General features: G+C 36.7%; 3 protein-coding genes across 3 annotated transcripts in view; all 3 read right to left on the bottom strand.

Annotated features, from left to right (window-relative positions):
• LOC139965439 (uncharacterized) overlaps nucleotides 1-23,290 on the bottom strand; it is a gene marked incomplete in the record, with an annotated part of 200,375 nt that overhangs the window by 66,678 nt on the left and 110,407 nt on the right. The window contains 1 exon segment of the mRNA XM_071967778.1: nucleotides 18,070-18,291. Within this exon segment, the coding sequence (XP_071823879.1) occupies nucleotides 18,070-18,291 (222 nt within the window).
• LOC139964374 (hyalin-like) lies at nucleotides 278-2,847 on the bottom strand (the record flags this gene model as incomplete). The annotated part of the gene is made up of 4 exons (XM_071965949.1): nucleotides 278-680; nucleotides 1,064-1,312; nucleotides 1,504-1,752; nucleotides 2,541-2,847. Coding segments are annotated over 4 exons (1,068 nt in total), but the record flags the coding sequence as incomplete, so codon positions are not given.
• LOC139964350 (hyalin-like) lies at nucleotides 2,897-14,392 on the bottom strand. The gene is made up of 14 exons (XM_071965896.1): nucleotides 14,350-14,392; nucleotides 13,324-13,572; nucleotides 12,289-12,537; nucleotides 11,849-12,097; nucleotides 11,214-11,465; nucleotides 9,695-9,943; nucleotides 8,765-9,013; nucleotides 8,325-8,573; nucleotides 7,690-7,941; nucleotides 6,172-6,480; nucleotides 5,135-5,383; nucleotides 4,695-4,943; nucleotides 4,060-4,311; nucleotides 2,897-2,940 (listed from the first exon to the last, which is right to left on the bottom strand). Exons 1-14 carry the CDS (start codon nucleotides 14,390-14,392, stop codon nucleotides 2,897-2,899), a joined length of 3,144 nt encoding a protein of 1,047 aa, XP_071821997.1.

Here is a 23,290-nt window from a genome sequence, read left to right as displayed (position 1 = left end):
GTTTGTCTCCATCTGATCTCAGATAACCTTCACATGCTCCCCTTTTAGCTAAGCAAAGACTTCACTTGATACATTTGAAACTGTCGTCAAGTTCAATTTACTTCATTTCCAGACAAATAGTCATTGGCAGACAAAGTTAACCCTTTAGATGCTGCTTACTGTACTTTTTCTGAGACACCAATCAATGATAGTGCATCTGTATTTATATAACTTAACGCATAAATCTTTATCTTTGGCAATTTTGAGCAATTTGCTATTTTCATCAAATCTCCTTGAAAGCTGACCTCAGTAGCCAGGTTGTTAAATGTCACATGTCAATTCTTGCTTGAGACTATAGCATAGATCTAGTTCAAAGCTAGTAGGAAAAACTGATAAAGGTGACAGTTGTATTCATTACATAGAGAAAGGACAACAAAGCTATGACATACCTTCAGTAATGATGATGTTAAATGAACACTGGGCTGTATTTCCTGATGGATCTATAAACACATATGTTACTTCTGTGGTTCCACTCTGGAAGAATTGACCAGGGGTGTGTGTTCTTGATTGGAAATTTGCAGTCCCAGAGTTATCAGTAGCAGTAGGTTCACGGAATTGGACGGTAGTGCCAAATCCATTCAGAGGTATGGTCTCTGTTACATCTAGTCCTACACAAGCTATCACTGGTGGTACTCCGTCAACTGAAGATTTTAAAGTTGAAATTTTTAATCAAATTGGCAACTCAACTTTGAATTAAGTATTTTTGCTAAGAGCATATATTTTACACAGAGTGCCAGTTGTAATATAACATCAAGAATTTGCTTCAAATTGACTTTGAAAGAGCAAGGAAATTGTCAGTTTAATTTCATTTTAAACTAAGCATATAGTATAAATAAATCAACTTAGATTTGGCTGATATAGAAATTAAAAAGTTTAAAAGCTGTTAAAGTACTTCAGACAAACTGATGATGCTTTCTTCAAAATCATTTCCATCTACTATATCAGCAACACAGTCATTGAGGGTGATTTGTATTGTGGAGCAATAAGGCTCATATTTTAATAATTTGTATTTAAAAAGACTTACTTTCAGTGACAATGACCCTGAATGTACATTCAGCAGTGTTTCCAGCGGGATCAACAAAGATATAAGTTACTTGTGTTACTCCTGAACTAAAGAAGGTTCCTGGACCATGGGTTCTTTGCTGAAGAGAAACAGCTCCAGAGTCATTGGTTGCTGTTGGCTCTGTAAATAAGACAGTTCTTCCGCCTGTTCCTAATGGTGTTGTTTCAGTCACATCTGGAATACAGCTTACAACTGGAGGGACATTGTCCTCTAAAAAATGGAAAGACAAAATTCTGTTTTGGAGACTGCAGATGTCTAGCTTTGATTTCAAGTAGAGTTATCAGTGTAAGGTGTCTCACATCACAGTGATCTTGTCATTTATTAGCACAACGTTACCGATAAAGGTGTTTTTCTCTGCCAACAGCTTTAAATCTTAAGCTATTATAGGATTGTACACATACCTGGAGTAACTGTGACAGTAAAAATGCAATTGGCTGTTTGTCCACTTGGGTCAACAAAGATGTATGTCACTTGTGTTGTTCCTGGGCTGAAAAAGTCTCCAGGTGCATGACTTCTAGACTGAAGAGAAACAACTCCTGAGTTATCAGTAGCTGTTGGCTCAGTCCAAGACACAGTGGTACCAGTGCTGTCAATTGTCACTATTCTTGTGATGTCTTGTATGCATGTAACATCAGGTGGTGTATCATTAACTGAAAAGATCAAAGGAAGAGTCTAAAAGCTAAAGGAACTTGCTTGAACTATTAAAAATCATTTCAAACTTTCAAAATTAATGAATTTTCTTGAAGTGGCTAATGCCAGGGCCTGAAGTAAAAAAGTCACAAATTGTGACAGTATTCTGAGATATTGAACAAACTCATGTCAAAGTGCTGAAATGATGATTCTTAGTAGTTATCTGTTTTCATAGCAAAACTAGGTTTCATAGCATACCAATGCTAAACACCAATATTTCCTAGGTGTATCCCAATGAATTCTGATAGAAAGAAGGGCTTTGATCACCCCAAATGCTCAGAATTATAACTGATCTGGTGAAACTATATAGAAATATCAATGTGATTATTAACTGCTTCAAAAAATAACTAAAAGGTTATTAAATGTAAGATGTATCAGCTTACTAAATATCCATTTTCACAACTTTAAGCTATGCATAGAATCAAGTGATATTTTCAGTTGCTAACTGATAAGCACATTTTTTACTGTCATGACTTATATCTATCTATGAAAATAGCTCTGTCAAGATTACTAAACCGTTTCTTAAGCAAACTACATGAGTACTTGGTATGAATACTTTAACTGGTTCTAAGAACAAATAAACAGGAACATCATACACTTCCTTCATTAACACTTCTATGTCCTGTCTTTACTCCATCAAAGTCATGCTATAAGTCATCAAAACTTGTCCTAATCACAAAATGGAATGAATATACATCTTTTACACTATGTAATATTAATATTGACAAACAAGCACAGGTTAACTTACCCTCCACTACTATGATATCAAAAACACAATCAGCTGTGTTCCCACTTGGATCTGCAAAGATGTAAGTCACTGTTGTTGTTCCTGTCTGAAAGAACTGTCCAGGTCTTCGTGTAGCTGACAGAACTGATGCTGTTCCTGAATTGTCTGTAGCTGTTGGCTCTGTAAAGTCTACCACAACACCAAAGCTAATTAGCGGTATCTCTCGCGTAATACCACTGATGCAGCTGACCACAGGTGGTATATTGTCCACTGAGGAAAAAGAAACATTATAAAGTCCAATATTGAGATCACTTGTTCTTTTTTGAAACAATAATTACTAGCAGGGGTAATGGTAATTCTATACAGTAGAGTAATTATCATAGAAAGAGACAACAGTGGCTAACAGCTGTTTCAAATAACCCTGCATGAGACATAATAAGGTTTCATCTTATCTCCTTTACTGGACAACGTAGAGTAATAATGCACGAAAGTGTTTTCTTATCTCCTTTTCTGGTAACCGAATGTGATAACTCAGTTCTACCCAAAAACCTAAGACTTTTAATGATCAGTAGCTCAGCTACTAAGCCGATGTAGCAAACTGTGAAAGGTTCATCTATTTCAAAGCTTACTCATTCCTGTACAGGCTTTAATATCAAAATAATATGAAAAGAGGTCATGTTAAAGGACAGACCCATGGAGAGCACAATCTCTTAAACAGTTATGATACAGGTTAAACCTCTTATTTAGCCTACATGCAACATTGGTTATTTCTGTGTAACCATCAGGTGTGTGCAACTGTATCTAATGCTACACATCAGAAAAAGATCACTCATATAAATATTTTATCCAATGACTAACCCCCCTAAAATGAAGAAAAAAAATTACTACCTATATAATATAAGTACCAGCATGAGCTCAGTACATGCACTGTCTGAACCAACTTCAATAAAAACATTAGAATCAAAGAGAAGTGTTCCTTCCTCTGCTGACCTAATGTGAGGTTTACATGTCTTTTGTTCCTATTCATACGACCATTTGAATAAAGTTTTGATAACATGTCCACTTTTGACTTTCATTCTCCAACAACACTCACTTGTAAATATTGAGTAAATGTTTGTCTCCATCTGATCTCAGATAACCTTCACATGCTCCCCTTTTAGCTAAGCAAAGACTTCACTTGATACATTTGAAACTGTCGTCAAGTTCAATTTACTTCATTTCCAGACAAATAGTCATTGGCAGACAAAGTTAACCCTTTAGATGCTGCTTACTGTACTTTTTCTGAGACACCAATCAATGATAGTGCATCTGTATTTATATAACTTAACGCATAAATCTTTATCTTTGGCAATTTTGAGCAATTAGCCATTTTTATCAAATCTCCTTGAAAGCTGACCTCAGTAGCCAGGTTGTTAAATGTCACATGTCAATTCTTGCTTGAGACTATAGCATAGATCTAGTTCAAAGCTAGTAGGAAAAACTGATAAAGGTGACAGTTGTATTCATTACATAGAGAAAGGACAACAAAGCTATGACATACCTTCAGTAATGATGATGTTAAATGAACACTGGGCTGTATTTCCTGATGGATCTATAAACACATATGTTACTTCTGTGGTTCCACTCTGGAAGAATTGACCAGAGGTGTGTGTTCTTGATTGGAAATTTGCAGTCCCAGAGTTATCAGTAGCAGTAGGTTCACGGAATTGGACGGTAGTGCAAAATCCATTCAGAGGTATGGTCTCTGTTACATCTAGTCCTACACAAGCTATCACTGGTGGTACTCCGTCAACTGAAGATTTTAAAGTTGAAATTTTTAATCAAATTGGCAACTCAACTTTGAATTAAGTATTTTTGCTAAGAGCATATATTTTACACAGAGTGCCAGTTGTAATATAACATCAAGAATTTGCTTCAAATTGACTTTGAAAGAGCAAGGAAATTGTCAGTTTAATTTCATTTTAAACTAAGCATATAGTATAAATAAATCAACTTAGATTTGGCTGATATAGAAATTAAAAAGTTTAAAAGCTGTTAAAGTACTTCAGACAAACTGATGATGCTTTCTTCAAAATCATTTCCATCTACTATATCAGCAACACAGTCATTGAGGGTGATTTGTATTGTGGAGCAATAAGGCTCATATTTTAATAATTTGTATTTAAAAAGACTTACTTTCAGTGACAATGACCCTGAATGTACATTCAGCAGTGTTTCCAGCGGGATCAACAAAGATATAAGTTACTTGTGTTACTCCTGAACTAAAGAAGGTTCCTGGACCATGGGTTCTTTGCTGAAGAGAAACAGCTCCAGAGTCATTGGTTGCTGTTGGCTCTGTAAATAAGACAGTTCTTCCGCCTGTTCCTAATGGTGTTGTTTCAGTCACATCTGGAATACAGCTTACAACTGGAGGGACATTGTCCTCTAAAAAATGGAAAGACAAAATTCTGTTTTGGAGACTGCAGATGTCTAGCTTTGATTTCAAGTAGAGTTATCAGTGTAAGGTGTCTCACATCACAGTGATCTTGTCATTTATTAGCACAACGTTACCGATAAAGGTGTTTTTCTCTGCCAACAGCTTTAAATCTTAAGCTATTATAGGATTGTACACATACCTGGAGTAACTGTGACAGTAAAAATGCAATTGGCTGTTTGTCCACTTGGGTCAACAAAGATGTATGTCACTTGTGTTGTTCCTGGGCTGAAAAAGTCTCCAGGTGCATGACTTCTAGACTGAAGAGAAACAACTCCTGAGTTATCAGTAGCTGTTGGCTCAGTCCAAGACACAGTGGTACCAGTGCTGTCAATTGTCACTATTCTTGTGATGTCTTGTATGCATGTAACATCAGGTGGTGTATCATTAACTGAAAAGATCAAAGGAAGAGTCTAAAAGCTAAAGGAACTTGCTTGAACTATTAAAAATCATTTCAAACTTTCAAAATTAATGAATTTTCTTGAAGTGGCTAATGCCAGGGCCTGAAGTAAAAAAGTCACAAATTGTGACAGTATTCTGAGATATTGAACAAACTCATGTCAAAGTGCTGAAATGATGATTCTCAGTAGTTATCTGTTTTCATAGCAAAACTAGGTTTCATAGCATACCAATGCTAAACACCAATATTTCCTAGGTGTATCCCAATGAATTCTGATAGAAAGAAGGGCTTTGATCACCCCAAATGCTCAGAATTATAACTGATCTGGTGAAACTATATAGAAATATCAATGTGATTATTAACTGCTTCAAAAAATAACTAAAAGGTTATTAAATGTAAGATGTACCAGCTTACTAAATATCCATTTTCACAACTTTAAGCTATGCATAGAATCAAGTGATATTTTCAGTTGCTAACTGATAAGCACATTTTTTACTGTCATGACTTATATCTATCTATGAAAATAGCTCTGTCAAGATTACTAAACCGTTTCTTAAGCAAACTACATGAGTACTTGGTATGAATACTTTAACTGGTTCTAAGAACAAATAAACAGGAACATCATACACTTCCTTCATTAACACTTCTATGTCCTGTCTTTACTCCATCAAAGTCATGCTATAAGTCATCAAAACTTGTCCTAATCACAAAATGGAATGAATATACATCTTTTACACTATGTAATATTAATATTGACAAACAAGCACAGGTTAACTTACCCTCCACTACTATGATATCAAAAACACAATCAGCTGTGTTCCCACTTGGATCTGCAAAGATGTAAGTCACTGTTGTTGTTCCTGTCTGAAAGAACTGTCCAGGTCTTCGTGTAGCTGACAGAACTGATGCTGTTCCTGAATTGTCTGTAGCTGTTGGCTCTGTAAAGTCTACCACAACACCAAAGCTAATTAGCGGTATCTCTCGCGTAATACCACTGATGCAGCTGACCACAGGTGGTATATTGTCCACTGAGGAAAAAGAAACATTATAAAGTCCAATATTGAGATCACTTGTTCTTTTTTGAAACAATAATTACTAGCAGGGGTAATGGTAATTCTATACAGTAGAGTAATTATCATAGAAAGAGACAACAGTGGCTAACAGCTGTTTCAAATAACCCTGCATGAGACATAATAAGGTTTCATCTTATCTCCTTTACTGGACAACGTAGAGTAATAATGCACGAAAGTGTTTTCTTATCTCCTTTTCTGGTAACCGAATGTGATAACTCAGTTCTACCCAAAAACCTAAGACTTTTAATGATCAGTAGCTCAGCTACTAAGCCGATGTAGCAAACTGTGAAAGGTTCATCTATTTCAAAGCTTACTCATTCCTGTACAGGCTTTAATATCAAAATAATATGAAAAGAGGTCATGTTAAAGGACAGACCCATGGAGAGCACAATCTCTTAAACAGTTATGATACAGGTTAAACCTCTTATTTAGCCTACATGCAACATTGGTTATTTCTGTGTAACCATCAGGTGTGTGCAACTGTATCTAATGCTACACATCAGAAAAAGATCACTCATATAAATATTTTATCCAATGACTAACCCCCCTAAAATGAAGAAAAAAATTACTACCTATATAATATAAGTACCAGCATGAGCTCAGTACATGCACTGTCTGAACCAACTTCAATAAAAACATTAGAATCAAAGAGAAGTGTTCCTTCCTCTGCTGACCTAATGTGAGGTTTACATGTCTTTTGTTCCTATTCATACGACCATTTGAATAAAGTTTTGATAACATGTCCACTTTTGACTTTCATTCTCCAACAACACTCACTTGTAAATATTGAGTAAATGTTTGTCTCCATCTGATCTCAGATAACCTTCACATGCTCCCCTTTTAGCTAAGCAAAGACTTCACTTGATACATTTGAAACTGTCGTCAAGTTCAATTTACTTCATTTCCAGACAAATAGTCATTGGCAGACAAAGTTAACCCTTTAGATGCTGCTTACTGTACTTTTTCTGAGACACCAATCAATGATAGTGCATCTGTATTTATATAACTTAACGCATAAATCTTTATCTTTGGCAATTTTGAGCAATTAGCCATTTTTATCAAATCTCCTTGAAAGCTGACCTCAGTAGCCAGGTTGTTAAATGTCACATGTCAATTCTTGCTTGAGACTATAGCATAGATCTATGTCAAAGCTAGTAGGAAAAACTGATAAAGGTGACAGTTGTATTCATTACATAGAGAAAGGACAACAAAGCTATGACATACCTTCAGTAATGATGATGTTAAATGAACACTGGGCTGTATTTCCTGATGGATCTATAAACACATATGTTACTTCTGTGGTTCCACTCTGGAAGAATTGACCAGAGGTGTGTGTTCTTGATTGGAAATTTGCAGTCCCAGAGTTATCAGTAGCAGTAGGTTCACGGAATTGGACGGTAGTGCCAAATCCATTCAGAGGTATGGTCTCTGTTACATCTAGTCCTACACAAGCTATCACTGGTGGTACTCCGTCAACTGAAGATTTAAAAGTTGAAATTTTTAATCAAATTGGCAACTCAACTTTGAATTAAGTATTTTTGCTAAGAGCATATATTTTACACAGAGTGCCAGTTGTAATATAACATCAAGAATTTGCTTCAAATTGACTTTGAAAGAGCAAGGAAATTGTCAGTTTAATTTCATTTTAAACTAAGCATATAGTATAAATAAATCAACTTAGATTTGGCTGATATAGAAATTAAAAAGTTTAAAAGCTGTTAAAGTACTTCAGACAAACTGATGATGCTTTCTTCAAAATCATTTCCATCTACTATATCAGCAACACAGTCATTGAGGGTGATTTGTATTGTGGAGCAATAAGGCTCATATTTTAATAATTTGTATTTAAAAAGACTTACTTTCAGTGACAATGACCCTGAATGTACATTCAGCAGTGTTTCCAGCGGGATCAACAAAGATATAAGTTACTTGTGTTACTCCTGAACTAAAGAAGGTTCCTGGACCATGGGTTCTTTGCTGAAGAGAAACAGCTCCAGAGTCATTGGTTGCTGTTGGCTCTGTAAATAAGACAGTTCTTCCGCCTGTTCCTAATGGTGTTGTTTCAGTCACATCTGGAATACAGCTTACAACTGGAGGGACATTGTCCTCTAAAAAATGGAAAGACAAAATTCTGTTTTGGAGACTGCAGATGTCTAGCTTTGATTTCAAGTAGAGTTATCAGTGTAAGGTGTCTCACATCACAGTGATCTTGTCATTTATTAGCACAACGTTACCGATAAAGGTGTTTTTCTCTGCCAACAGCTTTAAATCTTAAGCTATTATAGGATTGTACACATACCTGGAGTAACTGTGACAGTAAAAATGCAATTGGCTGTTTGTCCACTTGGGTCAACAAAGATGTATGTCACTTGTGTTGTTCCTGGGCTGAAAAAGTCTCCAGGTGCATGACTTCTAGACTGAAGAGAAACAACTCCTGAGTTATCAGTAGCTGTTGGCTCAGTCCAAGACACAGTGGTACCAGTGCTGTCAATTGTCACTATTCTTGTGATGTCTTGTATGCATGTAACATCAGGTGGTGTATCATTAACTGAAAAGATCAAAGGAAGAGTCTAAAAGCTAAAGGAACTTGCTTGAACTATTAAAAACTCATGTCAAAGTGCTGAAATGATGATTCTCAGTAGTTATCTGTTTTCATAGCAAAACTAGGTTTCATAGCATACCAATGCTAAGCACCAATATTTCCTAGGTGTATCCCAATGAATTCTGATAGAAAGAAGGGCTTTGATCACCCCAAATGCTCAGAATTATAACTGATCTGGTGAAACTATATAGAAATATCAATGTGATTATTAACTGCTTCAAAATAACTAAAAGGTTATTAAATGTAAGATGTGTCAGCTTACTAAATATCCATTTTCACAACTTTAAGCTATGCATAGAATCAAGTGATATTTTCAGTTGCTAACTGATAAGCACATTTTTTACTGTCATGACTTATATCTATCTATGAAAATAGCTCTGTCAAGATTACTAAACCGTTTCTTAAGCAAACTACATGAGTACTTGGTATGAATACTTTAACTGGTTCTAAGAACAAATAAACAGGAACATCATACACTTCCTTCATTAACACTTCTATGTCCTGTCTTTACTCCATCAAAGTCATGCTATAAGTCATCAAAACTTGTCCTAATCACAAAATGGAATGAATATACATCTTTTACACTATGTAATATTAATATTGACAAACAAGCACAGGTTAACTTACCCTCCACTACTATGATATCAAAAACACAATCAGCTGTGTTCCCACTTGGATCTGCAAAGATGTAAGTCACTGTTGTTGTTCCTGTCTGAAAGAACTGTCCAGGTCTTCGTGTAGCTGACAGAACTGATGCTGTTCCTGAATTGTCTGTAGCTGTTGGCTCTGTAAAGTCTACCACAACACCAAAGCTATTTAGCGGTATCTCTCGCGTAATATCACTGATGCAGCTGACCACAGGTGGTATATTGTCCACTGAGGAAAAAGAAACATTATAAAGTCCAATATTGAGATCACTTGTTCTTTTTTGAAACAATAATTACTAGCAGGGGTAATGGTAATTCTATACAGTAGAGTAATTATCATAGAAAGAGACAACAGTGGCTAACAGCTGTTTCAAATAACCCTGCATGAGACATAATAAGGTTTCATCTTATCTCCTTTACTGGACAACGTAGAGTAATAATGCACAATAGTGTTTTCTTATCTCCTTTTCTGGTTACCGAATGTGATAACTCAGTTCTACCCAAAAACCTAAGACTTTTAATGATCAGTAGCTCAGCTACTAAGCCGATGTAGCAAACTGTGAAAGGTTCATCTATTTCAAAGCTTACTCATTCCTGTACAGGCTTTAATATCAAAATAATATGAAAAGAGGTCATGTTAAAGGACAGACCCATGGATAGCACAATCTCTTAAACAGTTACGATACAGGTTAAACCTCTTATTTAGCCTACATGCAACATTGGTTATTTCTGTGTAACCATCAGGTGTGTGCAACTGTATCTAATGCTACACATCAGAAAAAGATCACTCATATAAATATTTTATCCAATGACTAACCCCCCTAAAATGAAGAAAAAAATTACTACCTATATAATATAAGTACCAGCATGAGCTCAGTACATGCACTGTCTGAACCAACTTCAATAAAAAACATTAGAATCAAAGAGAAGTGTTCCTTCCTCTGCTGACCTAATGTGAGGTTTACATGTCTTTTGTTCCTATTCATACGACCATTTGAATAAAGTTTTGATAACATGTCCACTTTTGACTTTCATTCTCCAAAAACACTCACTTGTAAATATTGAGTAAATGTTTGTCTCCATCTGATCTCAGATAACCTTCACATGCTCCCCTTTTAGCTAAGCAAAGACTTCACTTGATACATTTGAAACTGTCGTCAAGTTCAATTTACTTCATTTCCAGACAAATAGTCATTGGCAGACAAAGTTAACCATTTAGATGCTGCTTACTGTACTTTTTCTGAGACACCAATCAATGATAGTGCATCTGTATTTATATAACTTAACGCATAAATCTTTATCTTTGGCAATTTTGAGCAATTAGCCATTTTTATCAAATCTCCTTGAAAGCTGACCTCAGTAGCCAGGTTGTTAAATGTCACATGTCAATTCTTGCTTGAGACTATAGCATAGATCTAGTTCAAAGCTAGTAGGAAAAACTGATAAAGGTGACAGTTGTATTCATTACATAGAGAAAGGACAACAAAGCTATGACATACCTTCAGTAATGATGATGTTAAATGAACACTGGGCTGTATTTCCTGATGGATCTATAAACACATATGTTACTTCTGTGGTTCCACTCTGGAAGAATTGACCAGGGGTGTGTGTTCTTGATTGGAAATTTGCAGTCCCAGAGTTATCAGTAGCAGTAGGTTCACGGAATTGGACGGTAGTGCCAAATCCATTCAGAGGTATGGTCTCTGTTACATCTAGTCCTACACAAGCTATCACTGGTGGTACTCCGTCAACTGAAGATTTAAAAGTTGAAATTTTTAATCAAATTGGCAACTCAACTTTGAATTAAGTATTTTTGCTAAGAGCATATATTTTACACAGAGTGCCAGTTGTAATATAACATCAAGAATTTGCTTCAAATTGACTTTGAAAGAGCAAGGAAATTGTCAGTTTAATTTCATTTTAAACTAAGCATATAGTATAAATAAATCAACTTAGATTTGGCTGATATAGAAATTAAAAAGTTTAAAAGCTGTTAAAGTACTTCAGACAAACTGATGATGCTTTCTTCAAAATCATTTCCATCTACTATATCAGCAACACAATCATTGAGGGTGATTTGTATTGTGGAGCAATAAGGCTCATATTTTAATAATTTGTATTTAAAAAGACTTACTTTCAGTGACAATGACCCTGAATGTACATTCAGCAGTGTTTCCAGCGGGATCAACAAAGATATAAGTTACTTGTGTTACTCCTGAACTAAAGAAGGTTCCTGGACCATGGGTTCTTTGCTGAAGAGAAACAGCTCCAGAGTCATTGGTTGCTGTTGGCTCTGTAAATAAGACAGTTCTTCCGCCTGTTCCTAATGGTGTTGTTTCAGTCACATCTGGAATACAGCTTACAACTGGAGGGACATTGTCCTCTAAAATATGGAAAGACAAAATTCTGTTTTGGAGACTGCAGATGTCTAGCTTTGATTTCAAGTAGAGTTATCAGTGTAAGGTGTCTCACATCACAGTGATCTTGTCATTTATTAGCACAACGTTACCGATAAAGGTGTTTTTCTCTGCCAACAGCTTTAAATCTTAAGCTATTATAGGATTGTACACATACCTGGAGTAACTGTGACAGTAAAAATGCAATTGGCTGTTTGTCCACTTGGGTCAACAAAGATGTATGTCACTTGTGTTGTTCCTGGGCTGAAAAAGTCTCCAGGTGCATGACTTCTAGACTGAAGAGAAACAACTCCTGAGTTATCAGTAGCTGTTGGCTCAGTCCAAGACACAGTGGTACCAGTGCTGTCAATTGTCACTATTCTTGTGATGTCTTGTATGCATGTAACATCAGGTGGTGTATCATTAACTGAAAAGATCAAAGGAAGAGTCTAAAAGCTAAAGGAACTTGCTTGAACTATTACAAATCATTTCAAACTTTCAAAATTAATGAATTTTCTTGAAGTGGCTAATGCCAGGGCCTGAAGTAAAAAAGTCACAAATTGTGACAGTATTCTGAGATATTGAACAAACTCATGTCAAAGTGCTGAAATGATGATTCTCAGTAGTTATCTGTTTTCATAGCAAAACTAGGTTTCATAGCATACCAATGCTAAACACCAATATTTCCTAGGTGTATCCCAATGAATTCTGATAGAAAGAAGGGCTTTGATCACCCCAAATGCTCAGAATTATAACTGATCTGGTGAAACTATATTGAAATATCAATGTGATTATTAACTGCTTCAAAATAACTAAAAGGTTATTAAATGTAAGATGTATCAGCTTACTAAATATCCATTTTCACAACTTTAAGCTATGCATAGAATCAAGTGATATTTTCAGTTGCTAACTGATAAGCACATTTTTTACTGTCATGACTTATATCTATCTATGAAAATAGCTCTGTCAAGATTACTAAACCGTTTCTTAAGCAAACTACATGAGTACTTGGTATGAATACTTTAACTGGTTCTAAGAACAAATAAACAGGAACATCATACACTTCCTTCATTAACACTTCTATGTCCTGTCTTTACTCCATCAAAGTCATGCTATAAGTCATCAAAACTTGTCCTAATCACAAAATGGAATGAATATACATCTTTTACACTATGTAATATTAATATTGACAAACAAGCACAGGTTAACTTACCCTCCACTACTATGATATCAAAAACACAATCAGCTGTGTTCCCACTTGGATCTGCAAAGATGTAAGTCACTGTTGTTGTTCCTGTCTGAAAGAACTGTCCAGGTCTTCGTGTAGCTGACAGAACTGATGCTGTTCCTGAATTGTCTGTAGCTGTTGGCTCTGTAAACTCTACCACAAAACCAAAGCTATTTAGCGGTATCTCTTGTGTTATATCATTGATGCAGCTGACCACAGGTGGTATATTGTCCACTGAGGAAAAAGAAACATTATAAAGGCAAATATTGAGGTAACTGGTTCTTATTTGAAACAAAAATTACAAGCAGGGATAATGGTTATTCTATTCAGTAGAGTAATTATCATAGAAAGAGACAACAGTGGCTAACAGCTGTTTCAATAATCCCGCATGAGACATAATAAGGTGTCATCTTATGTTCTTTACTAGAAAATGGAGAGTAATAATGCACAAAAGTGTTCTCCTACCTCCTTTTCTGGTAACAGAATGCGATAACTCAGTTTTTCTCCAAAAATCTTAGACTGTTAATGATAAAGTTAGTCATAGTTCATCTACTAAACTTGATGAACAAACTGTGAAAAGTTTATCCACTTCAAAGCTTAATCATTCCTGTGCAGGCTTCATTGTCTATGTACAATATGTACATAGACAATGAATTACTGAGTAAAGAGATGAGTTTTTTTGTTAAAGGACAGACCCATTGATAGCACGATCTCTTAAACAATTACAATACAGGTTAACCCTCTTAATAAAATACAACATTAGTTACTTCTGTGCAAACATCAGGTGCTTGCAGCTGTATCTAATGCTACACATTAGAAAATGATTGCTTGAAAATATTTTATCCAAAGACTTACCCCTTAAAGTATTACTACCTATATAAAATAAGTTCCAGCATGAACTCAGTACATGTACTAAACCAACTTCAAATAAAAACAATAGTATTAAAGAGATGTGTTCCCTCCTCTGCTGACCTACTGTGAAGTTTACATGTGTTTTGTTATTATCCATACACCTGAATAAAGGTTTGATAACATGTCCACCTTTGACTTTCATTTTCCAACAAAAACTCACTTGTAAAAAATGAGTAACTGTTTGTCAGATAACAATGACAGGATTTTTCTTAAACAAACTGAAATTTTTTTCCATCAACTTTGCTACACAATACACAAGCACATAAACAAATAAAGAGGTATTTCCTGGCTTAACCGTTTGGTTAAATTTCATTTTGCGGTGGGGACCCCTACCATCTTGAAATGTTAGTCCAGTCTTGTAGAGTTTAAACTCTACAAGACTTAACAGACATTTCAATATGGTAGGGCATCCAGTATGTTGGCGAAACCAAATCCACCCTTAGAGGCGATTTTATGGTTACATATCCACAGTCAACACCATGAAGACTGAGACCCCAGTTGGAGGACACTTTAACCTTCCCAACGATACCACTAATGACATGTCCCTACAGGGGATTGAATCCTTAGGTAGCCGTCCTGACCTAGTACGAATCAGCATAGAGGGGCCGTGGATGCAAAGCTTTTGCACCATTCAACCTCATGGGCTCAACATTCAGGAAGGACTTGACTAACTTTTCTTCTGTTCCCCCTTCTTCTCCCATTGTTCCCCCCATCAATCCTCTTCTCATAGCTCTCTTCCACCCTTTTTTCCATACCTTTCTGCCTTAGTCCTTCTCCAGTTTATTCCCTACCCAATCCTCTCTTTGTCCCTCCACTGTTTATCTCCTACCTCTCCTCTTCCCCTGTTGGTTTCTTTCTTCCTTCTCTCCATCCCTTGTCTACCAATCCCCTCATATCTATCTCTTTGTGTTCAACATGCTCATTAACCTGTTTGTATTCTGTGCGTGTTTTTGTCGAGAGATCCCTGCCTCACCAGTCAATAAAGACTCATCCTTCTCCTCAGAAGAAGACATACCGTGTGGGCAAAGAACTCCTACTAAAAGGAACGACAACAGGATCAAGCTGCAAGAGGATACCTACAAGAAGGTCAAAAGCCACGCAGAGACGTTGAAGGAGCTCCAGTCAAATCTCACCACTCTCACTAAAGAGATATCCCGGATAGACGGCGATAAAAACGCTACCTATCACCAACTCAAGGTTCAGAGAAACCCACCCAGACTCCCGGCGCAACTGAACCACTCGGAGAAGTTTACTGATTCCTGGAATCAAGTACTCCAACGAGCAGGCAGGAACCTCCACAGAATCTGAAGAGACGAGTTATCCCGCAAAGCTAAAAGGCTACGGGACAGGTTTCTTGAAAAGAGATCTAGAGCAGAGACGGACTTAGAGTCAACACTGGAAGCTCCGGAGGCACACAGGCTTTTGAAGACCATCCTCCAGAAGTCAGCGAAAAGAGAGGAGACCAGAGTGTCACGCCGACCAAAGGCCAAGAACCGAAAGCAACTTTATGGAAGGTAGAAGTAGGAGTGTGCTCGAGAAATTTTCCAGAAAGAGCTACCTTCCTCTCCTCCAACATGCAAAATGTACTTTCTCTCTCTCAACCTCTCTCATCGTCATCTAAAAGACGCAAATATGTCCGATCAGTGAAAGCTAATAAAAGCTCCGAAAAATTCCGCAACAGGGAGCTACAGACTATACGTAGTCACTCAAAGGCCAAAATCCTCGAAAAGAAGCAGAAACACTAAAAAAGTTCGTAAAGAACCTATCAGACAGAAACATGTCCAATATAGAGTTTATTGCGCTGGGAAAAGGTCTGAAGTTCATAGCAACTCCAGTAAAACCTAAACGAAGTGATCTCCTCAAGTTATTAAAAGACCTAAAAAGAAAAATGAGAATCCGCGACATCATGCAGAATAAAATGCAAAAAGGGATTACAAAATTCCGTCTACCCTCTACATGGTCACCTAACATGACTTTTAGTAAAAACCTAGAGGACTACTTGGAAGCAACACAAACCGGAATGGCACGTGTTACTATCCGAAACGCCAATAGCAACACGCATAAAGCGGAGCGTTTTGCACTAAATGCAATTAAAAACGACCGCTCTATTATTGTCAAACCCTTCGATAAAGGTAGAGGCATTGCTATAATGAATCACTCAGACTATCAAGCCGAAATGGAAAGGCAATTAGCTAGGCACCACTACGAAAAGTTAAAAAGTGATATGACGTTTCAAACTAAAAGCTTAGTCCAGGAAAAACTAATTGATATGTTCTCGATAAAAGCACCTTCGAGTACTTGTCACCATATAGCCACAAGATCCGCACACCGGTCATATATGTGCTACCAAAAATTCATAAAGCACCCCCGGCTAACTAAAAATTTGCCGGTAGACCGATAATAAGTGGAAACGGATCACCGACCGAAAAAAATATCGGAATTAGTGGACTATTTCTTGCTTCCTATTGTAATAAAACAAAGCACTTATGTGAAAGACACAAATCACATTCTGCAAATTTTGGAAGCCACCCCGTTACCAAAAACGGTAGTACTTGCTACACTCGATGTCGTCGCCATGTATACCAATACTCCCCAAGAGGAGGCATTAGATATATGTCAAGAAGTCTATGAAAAGACGGAAAAAAGCGAATATGGAATAAATAAAATATCTTCCATATCCATGCGCAAACTAATTGAACTCATCTTAACAAGAAACTGTTTCGAGTTCAATAACCAATTCTATCTACAAAAGATCGGTTGCGCCATGGGTAGCCAAGCCTCCCCGGAAATCTGCGATATCGTCATGCATAGACTTAAAAACCAGATTTTACCGACAGATAATAAAATCTTAAAATGGCTCCGCTATAGAGATGGCATTCTATTGCTCTATGACGGTACACATCAGGAACTTGAACACCTAGTAAAAAGGTTGAATGAAATTCACCGCTTCTTAAAGTTTACGGTAGAAATATCAAACACCGAGGTAACATACCTAGATTTGAAAATCTTCAAAGGTACAAGGTTTGAAACCAATGGGTTTTTAGACACTAAAGTCCACACCAAATCCACAAAAACCTTCCAATACCTCGACAGAAACTCTGCACACCCACTTGCCACTTTTAAAGGCTTCATTAAAGGGGAAATATTACGATACGCACGTCTCTGTAACAACGAGACTGATTTCTTACAGAAAAAGAATGCGTTCACAGAGAAACTGTTACTCCGTAACTATAAGAAAGAGGAAATTGCCACAGCCGCTAAAGGCATAAAATTTGAAAACCGTAGGCATTACCTCACTACCAATCCTAAACAAAAGGAACCACCACTGGTGTCCAAGCTTACCTATACACCCCATATCAAAACCACGCATTTGAAAAAAAAGCACTTTTGAAACATTGGCACTTAATTTCGCAACACGCGGAATTATCCAAACTGTTTCCAAAAGAACCGATTGTTGCCTACAAAAGGGCCCAAAATCTCAAAGATTAACTTGTTAACTCAAGGTTTCGTACTAACGAAGAACCAGCTGACTCTCAAGGTTCACACGAAGCTCTTTTAGATGCACTTATAGATGCACTATGAGTCCATAAAAACTCGTGCACAAAAAAAAGATGCATTTTGAGAACGAGACGCTCATGCCGAATATAAAATATTCAAAGGCTTACTACTGATGAAGCTCCTCCTATAAAAGTTGAGAGCAGAAACCAGTCTAGTTGGTCATAAGAACCTACGCTAGTCTTTCCTACTATTAAAAGTACACTCAATTCACCTAATAGGTGCAATTATGTCAACATAATTAACACATTAATCAACATTTACCACCGAATACTTGGACAGTAAAGCTGAAGTCGCATTCCGATAAAGCTCCGGCCGAGTCTGTGCAGGTACAACGAACGGTTGTCTGGCCAACGGGAAAGAGATCTCCACTCTGTTGATTACATTCTGGAGTGATAGAGCCATCTTCACTATCGAAACAGCTACCAATATCCTCCCATGTTACAAACTGACCAAAGTCTCCCTGAAAGCTGGTGACAGGTTGAATGTTGGGACAAATAGGTGGAGATGGAGGAGTGTTGTTACCAACTGAAAGATATGTAAAGAATAGGAAGCTTATCAAAACTACATCATTTTTAAGGCAGGTATTCTTAGTCTTTATTATGTTTCTTAAACTATGTAGACCAAAGCAACACGGGCTCTGTCAAGTTGATCTTACGAGAAAATGAAGCAAGGAAACATTACCACAACACTTTTTTTACATTTAAAATCACAGAGAGGAAACTAGTTCAACACAGGTGTTACTTTTGTGTTATTGTGTTTACAAGGTTTTCAGATTCTGACTAATGTTGACCGCAAATGACGTCTGACTTCTGCCAAATTCAAATCGGGGTCTTGCATTCACCAAGCTACAGCTAAATATTTAGTAAAAAGAGTTAGTCTGTTTTACAAGGTTCTCATACTCTGACTTATGTTGACTGTCAACATTCACCATTACCAGAAGGAAACAAAAAACAAAAACCTGCATTATTATGTGAATGAACATTAAGGGAGCACACACTTTTGTAAGTTTGGGTGTCAGCATCAATCAAATCTTTAGTTTATATGACCAGCCACTGACTAACAACCTAGAAACTCATTTCAAATCGGGAATTTTCTATGTTAGACTGCCAGTCTTTAGCTACATTCAACACATAATACATCGTTTAACAGCTTGCACAATTCGTATATGCCACACCTTGACTGTGGGCTGTATATATGCTAGTTTAGTTTAGAGACCAAAGAATCAGGAAGCCTTACAATAGCTTATTTTTGAGACCCTTTCCGTGTTAGGTCGTGGATGACCACCGGCTTTTTTCCAGCCTTCTCTCGAAAAGTGTTGAAAGGATATTGAGGGAAGGGTGTGAATTGACTCCCTTTCCTACTTCTGGGACCGTCATTTAACGTCCCCATCCGACGGACGAGAGTGAATACCCCAGCACCGGCTACTTTCTCAATTACTGAGGTAGGCAAAGGCGCCCCATTCGACATCACCATCACCATCGACATCACCATGACGAAGATAGTTGTTTCGAAAACAAGTGAAGAACAGAAACACACCCATTTTTCCCCGAGTTCACAAACCAGAAATATCAAATCCACGGGAGTCTCCACATATCACTACTGCAATGCAGCAATTTTTGAATAGGTCAAGAAAATTTGGCTCCTGTCAGAATTTTGATCCTGAAACCTAACGATTGTGAGGCGGACACTCTAACTGAACTAAGCCTTTGCCATGTATGTTAGGGCTAAATTACTAGAAATCAACAAGAGTATGCAAAACCTGCTTAACAAAGCCATTCACGGGAAGAAATTTTCAATATAGCAACATATATGATGGAGCAATATTCAGAAAGATATTTCAGTCCCCAGCCTCAACAACTAAATTGAAGAAGAAAATATGTTAAAGGAATAAAGTTGAAAATGGTTACAGACAGTTACAGTGAAGAGTAGTTTGAGAAAGAAACCTTGACAAGTTAGCTCGCAGTAAAACAGTCAGTGTAGGACTTAGATCTATGTAAGGTAACCTGGATCAGCTAGCTGGCGGTACAACAGTCAGTGTAAGACTTAAGTTTATGTACGTCAACCTGGACCAGCTAGCTGGCAGTACAATAGTCAGTGTAGGACTTAAGTTTATGTAAGGCAACCTGAACAAGCTATCTGACAATACAACAGTCAGTGCAGCATTAACGTCTATATTAGTCAACCTGGAACAGCTAGCTGGTAGTAGAACGGTCATTGTATGATTAAGTTTATGTTAGGCAACCAGGTCCAGCTAGCTGACAGTGCAACAGTCAGTGTAGAACTTAAGTACTAATTATTTTATGATTCTTTCATCGTGAGTGCTCCCAACTTCCCATGTAGTTTCTCAGTCTCAGGGTTTCCTTTACCATGATCGCTATGTACGACATTGGAAAATTGTTGCCCAAGAAATGCAAAACTCCAGTGGCCTAATATAATAAATGAACAAAGTGAATACTGTTTGCAGACTCATATTCAATATATGCAAAATTAATGTTTCTTCTTGTTTTCATTTTAAGGTATATGTAACTAGAAATTTAAGTTCAGAAAGTTGATTTTTTAAGCAGTTTTAAGCAAGTAGCTCACCAGGTGATATTGTGCTAGGCCGACTTAGATGTTGTCAGATTGTTAGGTAATAATCTTGAGAGTTAAAGATTTATGATAAAATATCCTGGAAGATCTCACCGAAAACAAACTCTATACAGAATTCACAGATAGCAAGATTCCCAGATTATATCAGTTTACTGGATCTCTACACCATGCATGCAGTGAACTACACAGAACAGCTATTAACCTATATATCAGTTTAGTAGATGTATCAATGTTAGTGCAATGTTGTTCCATGTACTTATTTTCCATAAAGAGAGTACAGTTAAATCCTGAATGTAACAGTATAGCATGCAATGGAACTAAGAACTTAGCTCTCTATTTTGACATGGTTTCAACTGTGCAGCAGCTCTGCAACGATAAAGGGAAGAATATGGCAAAAGCGCACCTTTGTAGAGAATTGTACATTTGTAGGGAATTGTGCACCAGCAAATGTGCATAGTAGGACCGTACGCTTGCCTAAGTGTGGACGATATGCACAGTTAGAGAGAACCAGAAAAATTGGTAAAGTGGCGAGGTGCACAGATTAACAAAAGTAATGAGGCTTGCATTCACGGGTCAATTGATAAGGCATAGAACCAGAAGATTGTAAAAAAAAGGGGTCATTTCTCCGTAGTGAGACAGAGTAGGACCAGCATCAGGGCAAAGGGAAGCTGAATTATTTGGATCATTAGCTCACATTATGAATAATGTTCAGTTGCTTCATACTGTATTGTCTTACCAATTCAATACATTACCTATAGAGTTAACAGTTTCGGTACAAAATTCTTCTTCCAGTGTCATCATTTTCAGTTCTTTCGCATAAACTTGGCCAAGTTTGACCTTTCACCTCCAACGACCCTGTGACCTTGTATATGTTATGTTAAATGATGTGGTGAAGCAATGCACAACAAAAGTACACATTTTTATGAGGCAGTGATAGCTTCAGTTATTTTGCCTTTTCAACGTGTGCACATATAAACCAGCTGTTTGCTTGAATGACCATTGACCTCTGAGCACATGAAATAATTACTAACAGAGGCCAAACAGCCATACCAAAACTCTGTTCCACTGCTACAACATGGACGACACCTGCAATAACCTTGACTGGATTTATATTTAATATGTCATCATTTGTCTCTAAATTGTAATGCCTTTGAGTAATTATGATTTATATAAAGACTGATTTATTCACATGAATTTATGTTCCCATGGACCTTTGTATAAATTTTTGTCAGCCAGTTACAGCTAGTGGCCATCAGTAATTCAGAGCCGATTTTCAAAAGCTTTACGGTAAAAGATAAGATGACTGCAACATACAAACAACGTTAATGCCACACAATTGACTTCGGGGTGAAAACATCGCACATTTATTGATAGGTGACTATCACTGGCACAGAAACATAATCCACAGATGTGAAACTAGTGTATACCATTGGCAAACGTTTAAAATTTTGCTGTCAATAGTTTGTGGTTAGTAGAGACAACTAAAACTGCTTGAATAATATGTTAACTTTTGTATTCCATATGTGACTGTGACTGTCATATGTGTGATCATGTATAGCACTACCTCACTTCTACTTAGGCTGCATTCTATCATTTGCAAATACTCCCATCTATTTTTCCTTTGCCTACTACATTTCTCACTCTTATCAAGCTGCATTGTTGCACTTCAGAAGTGTAATCAAGTAAATCACAGAATGTGGACAAGTTTATAATCAGGGTGAGTGTTGTGATGTAACTTTACATGGATCTCCTCAAGATTTTCTAGTTTCATCCCATTGGTGGCCGTTATATGATATCGAACCAAGGCATAAAATACTCTATTTGTCTGCAGTGTTGATGTTGCAATAATCATAGCCTACCATATTGTAATATGGGTGTTACAGCCTAATGTTGTATCCCAACTCACATACCTGTAATTCTGTGGTCGATCTATATTTATCTGGACTATAATAACAGTTTATGCTATTTCATATATGATTCCATGATGTTTCTTGTATTCATTCATGTATTTCAGGGTAAATTCAATTACCGCGTATATCTCAGTAACTTTATACAGGCCAAATTGTGGTATAATAATGTATCAGTTGACTTAGCTAACATCAATATACATTCTTATCTCTCTCCCGTGCGATTATTCGTCATTTCGTCCATTCACTCATCACTCAACATACTGGTCAATATTGTGATGACTTCCATACATGTATTCTACCTAGATGTGGTTAAGGTCCATTCCTTCATCTTCTTAAACCTGATTATGTTAATATGTTTTAGTGATTTTGAATTGATGGTTTTATTGAATTTTACTTTATATTTGGATACTGTCTTTGCTGTTATGTCACCGTGTATCTGATATTGTGGAGACCCACACTTTTCATGTTACTTGATTCATAGTCATGGATGCATTTTTGTTTCATATTTAATTTTGTTTTCGCATTGTTTCAGAGTGTAAAAATATTCTTAGGTCAGTTGCTCCTCAGTACATCTTGATAAGAAAAAGACAAACAGCAACCATTATTTTGCGTCATCTTTCTGATGGCTGGCATAGCACGGTGACATATATTACTGCACAAATACTTACAAATTGTGGGGTAAAAAAAATTACACAGCTTTCCAGATAGAGATCTTCATACAGTACAATTGATGAGCTTAAAATGCATGAAGGTTTAAGATTCCCTATTAACAAAGTTTGAAAAATTGTGATCTTTGGCTCATCTCAAATGACCTTTCTCTTGTACCTAATTCCACCAGTTTTTCACTTAACACTGATGATCTACCAGCTTTAACTTTTAAGCTATCAATTTTTCCAATCTTTTCAGTTCTTTGTACAAGTTGTAAAAATTATGAACTTTAAACTGCACAAAGGTTTTTATTACCCCTTTTACAAATGTGAAAC

This window comes from Apostichopus japonicus, chromosome 3 (assembly GCF_037975245.1).
Source record: "Apostichopus japonicus isolate 1M-3 chromosome 3, ASM3797524v1, whole genome shotgun sequence".
NCBI classification, from domain to species: domain Eukaryota; kingdom Metazoa; phylum Echinodermata; class Holothuroidea; order Aspidochirotida; family Stichopodidae; genus Apostichopus; species Apostichopus japonicus.
Note: the sequence above shows the minus strand (reverse complement) of the source record. Positions and strands in the feature narration are given on the sequence as shown.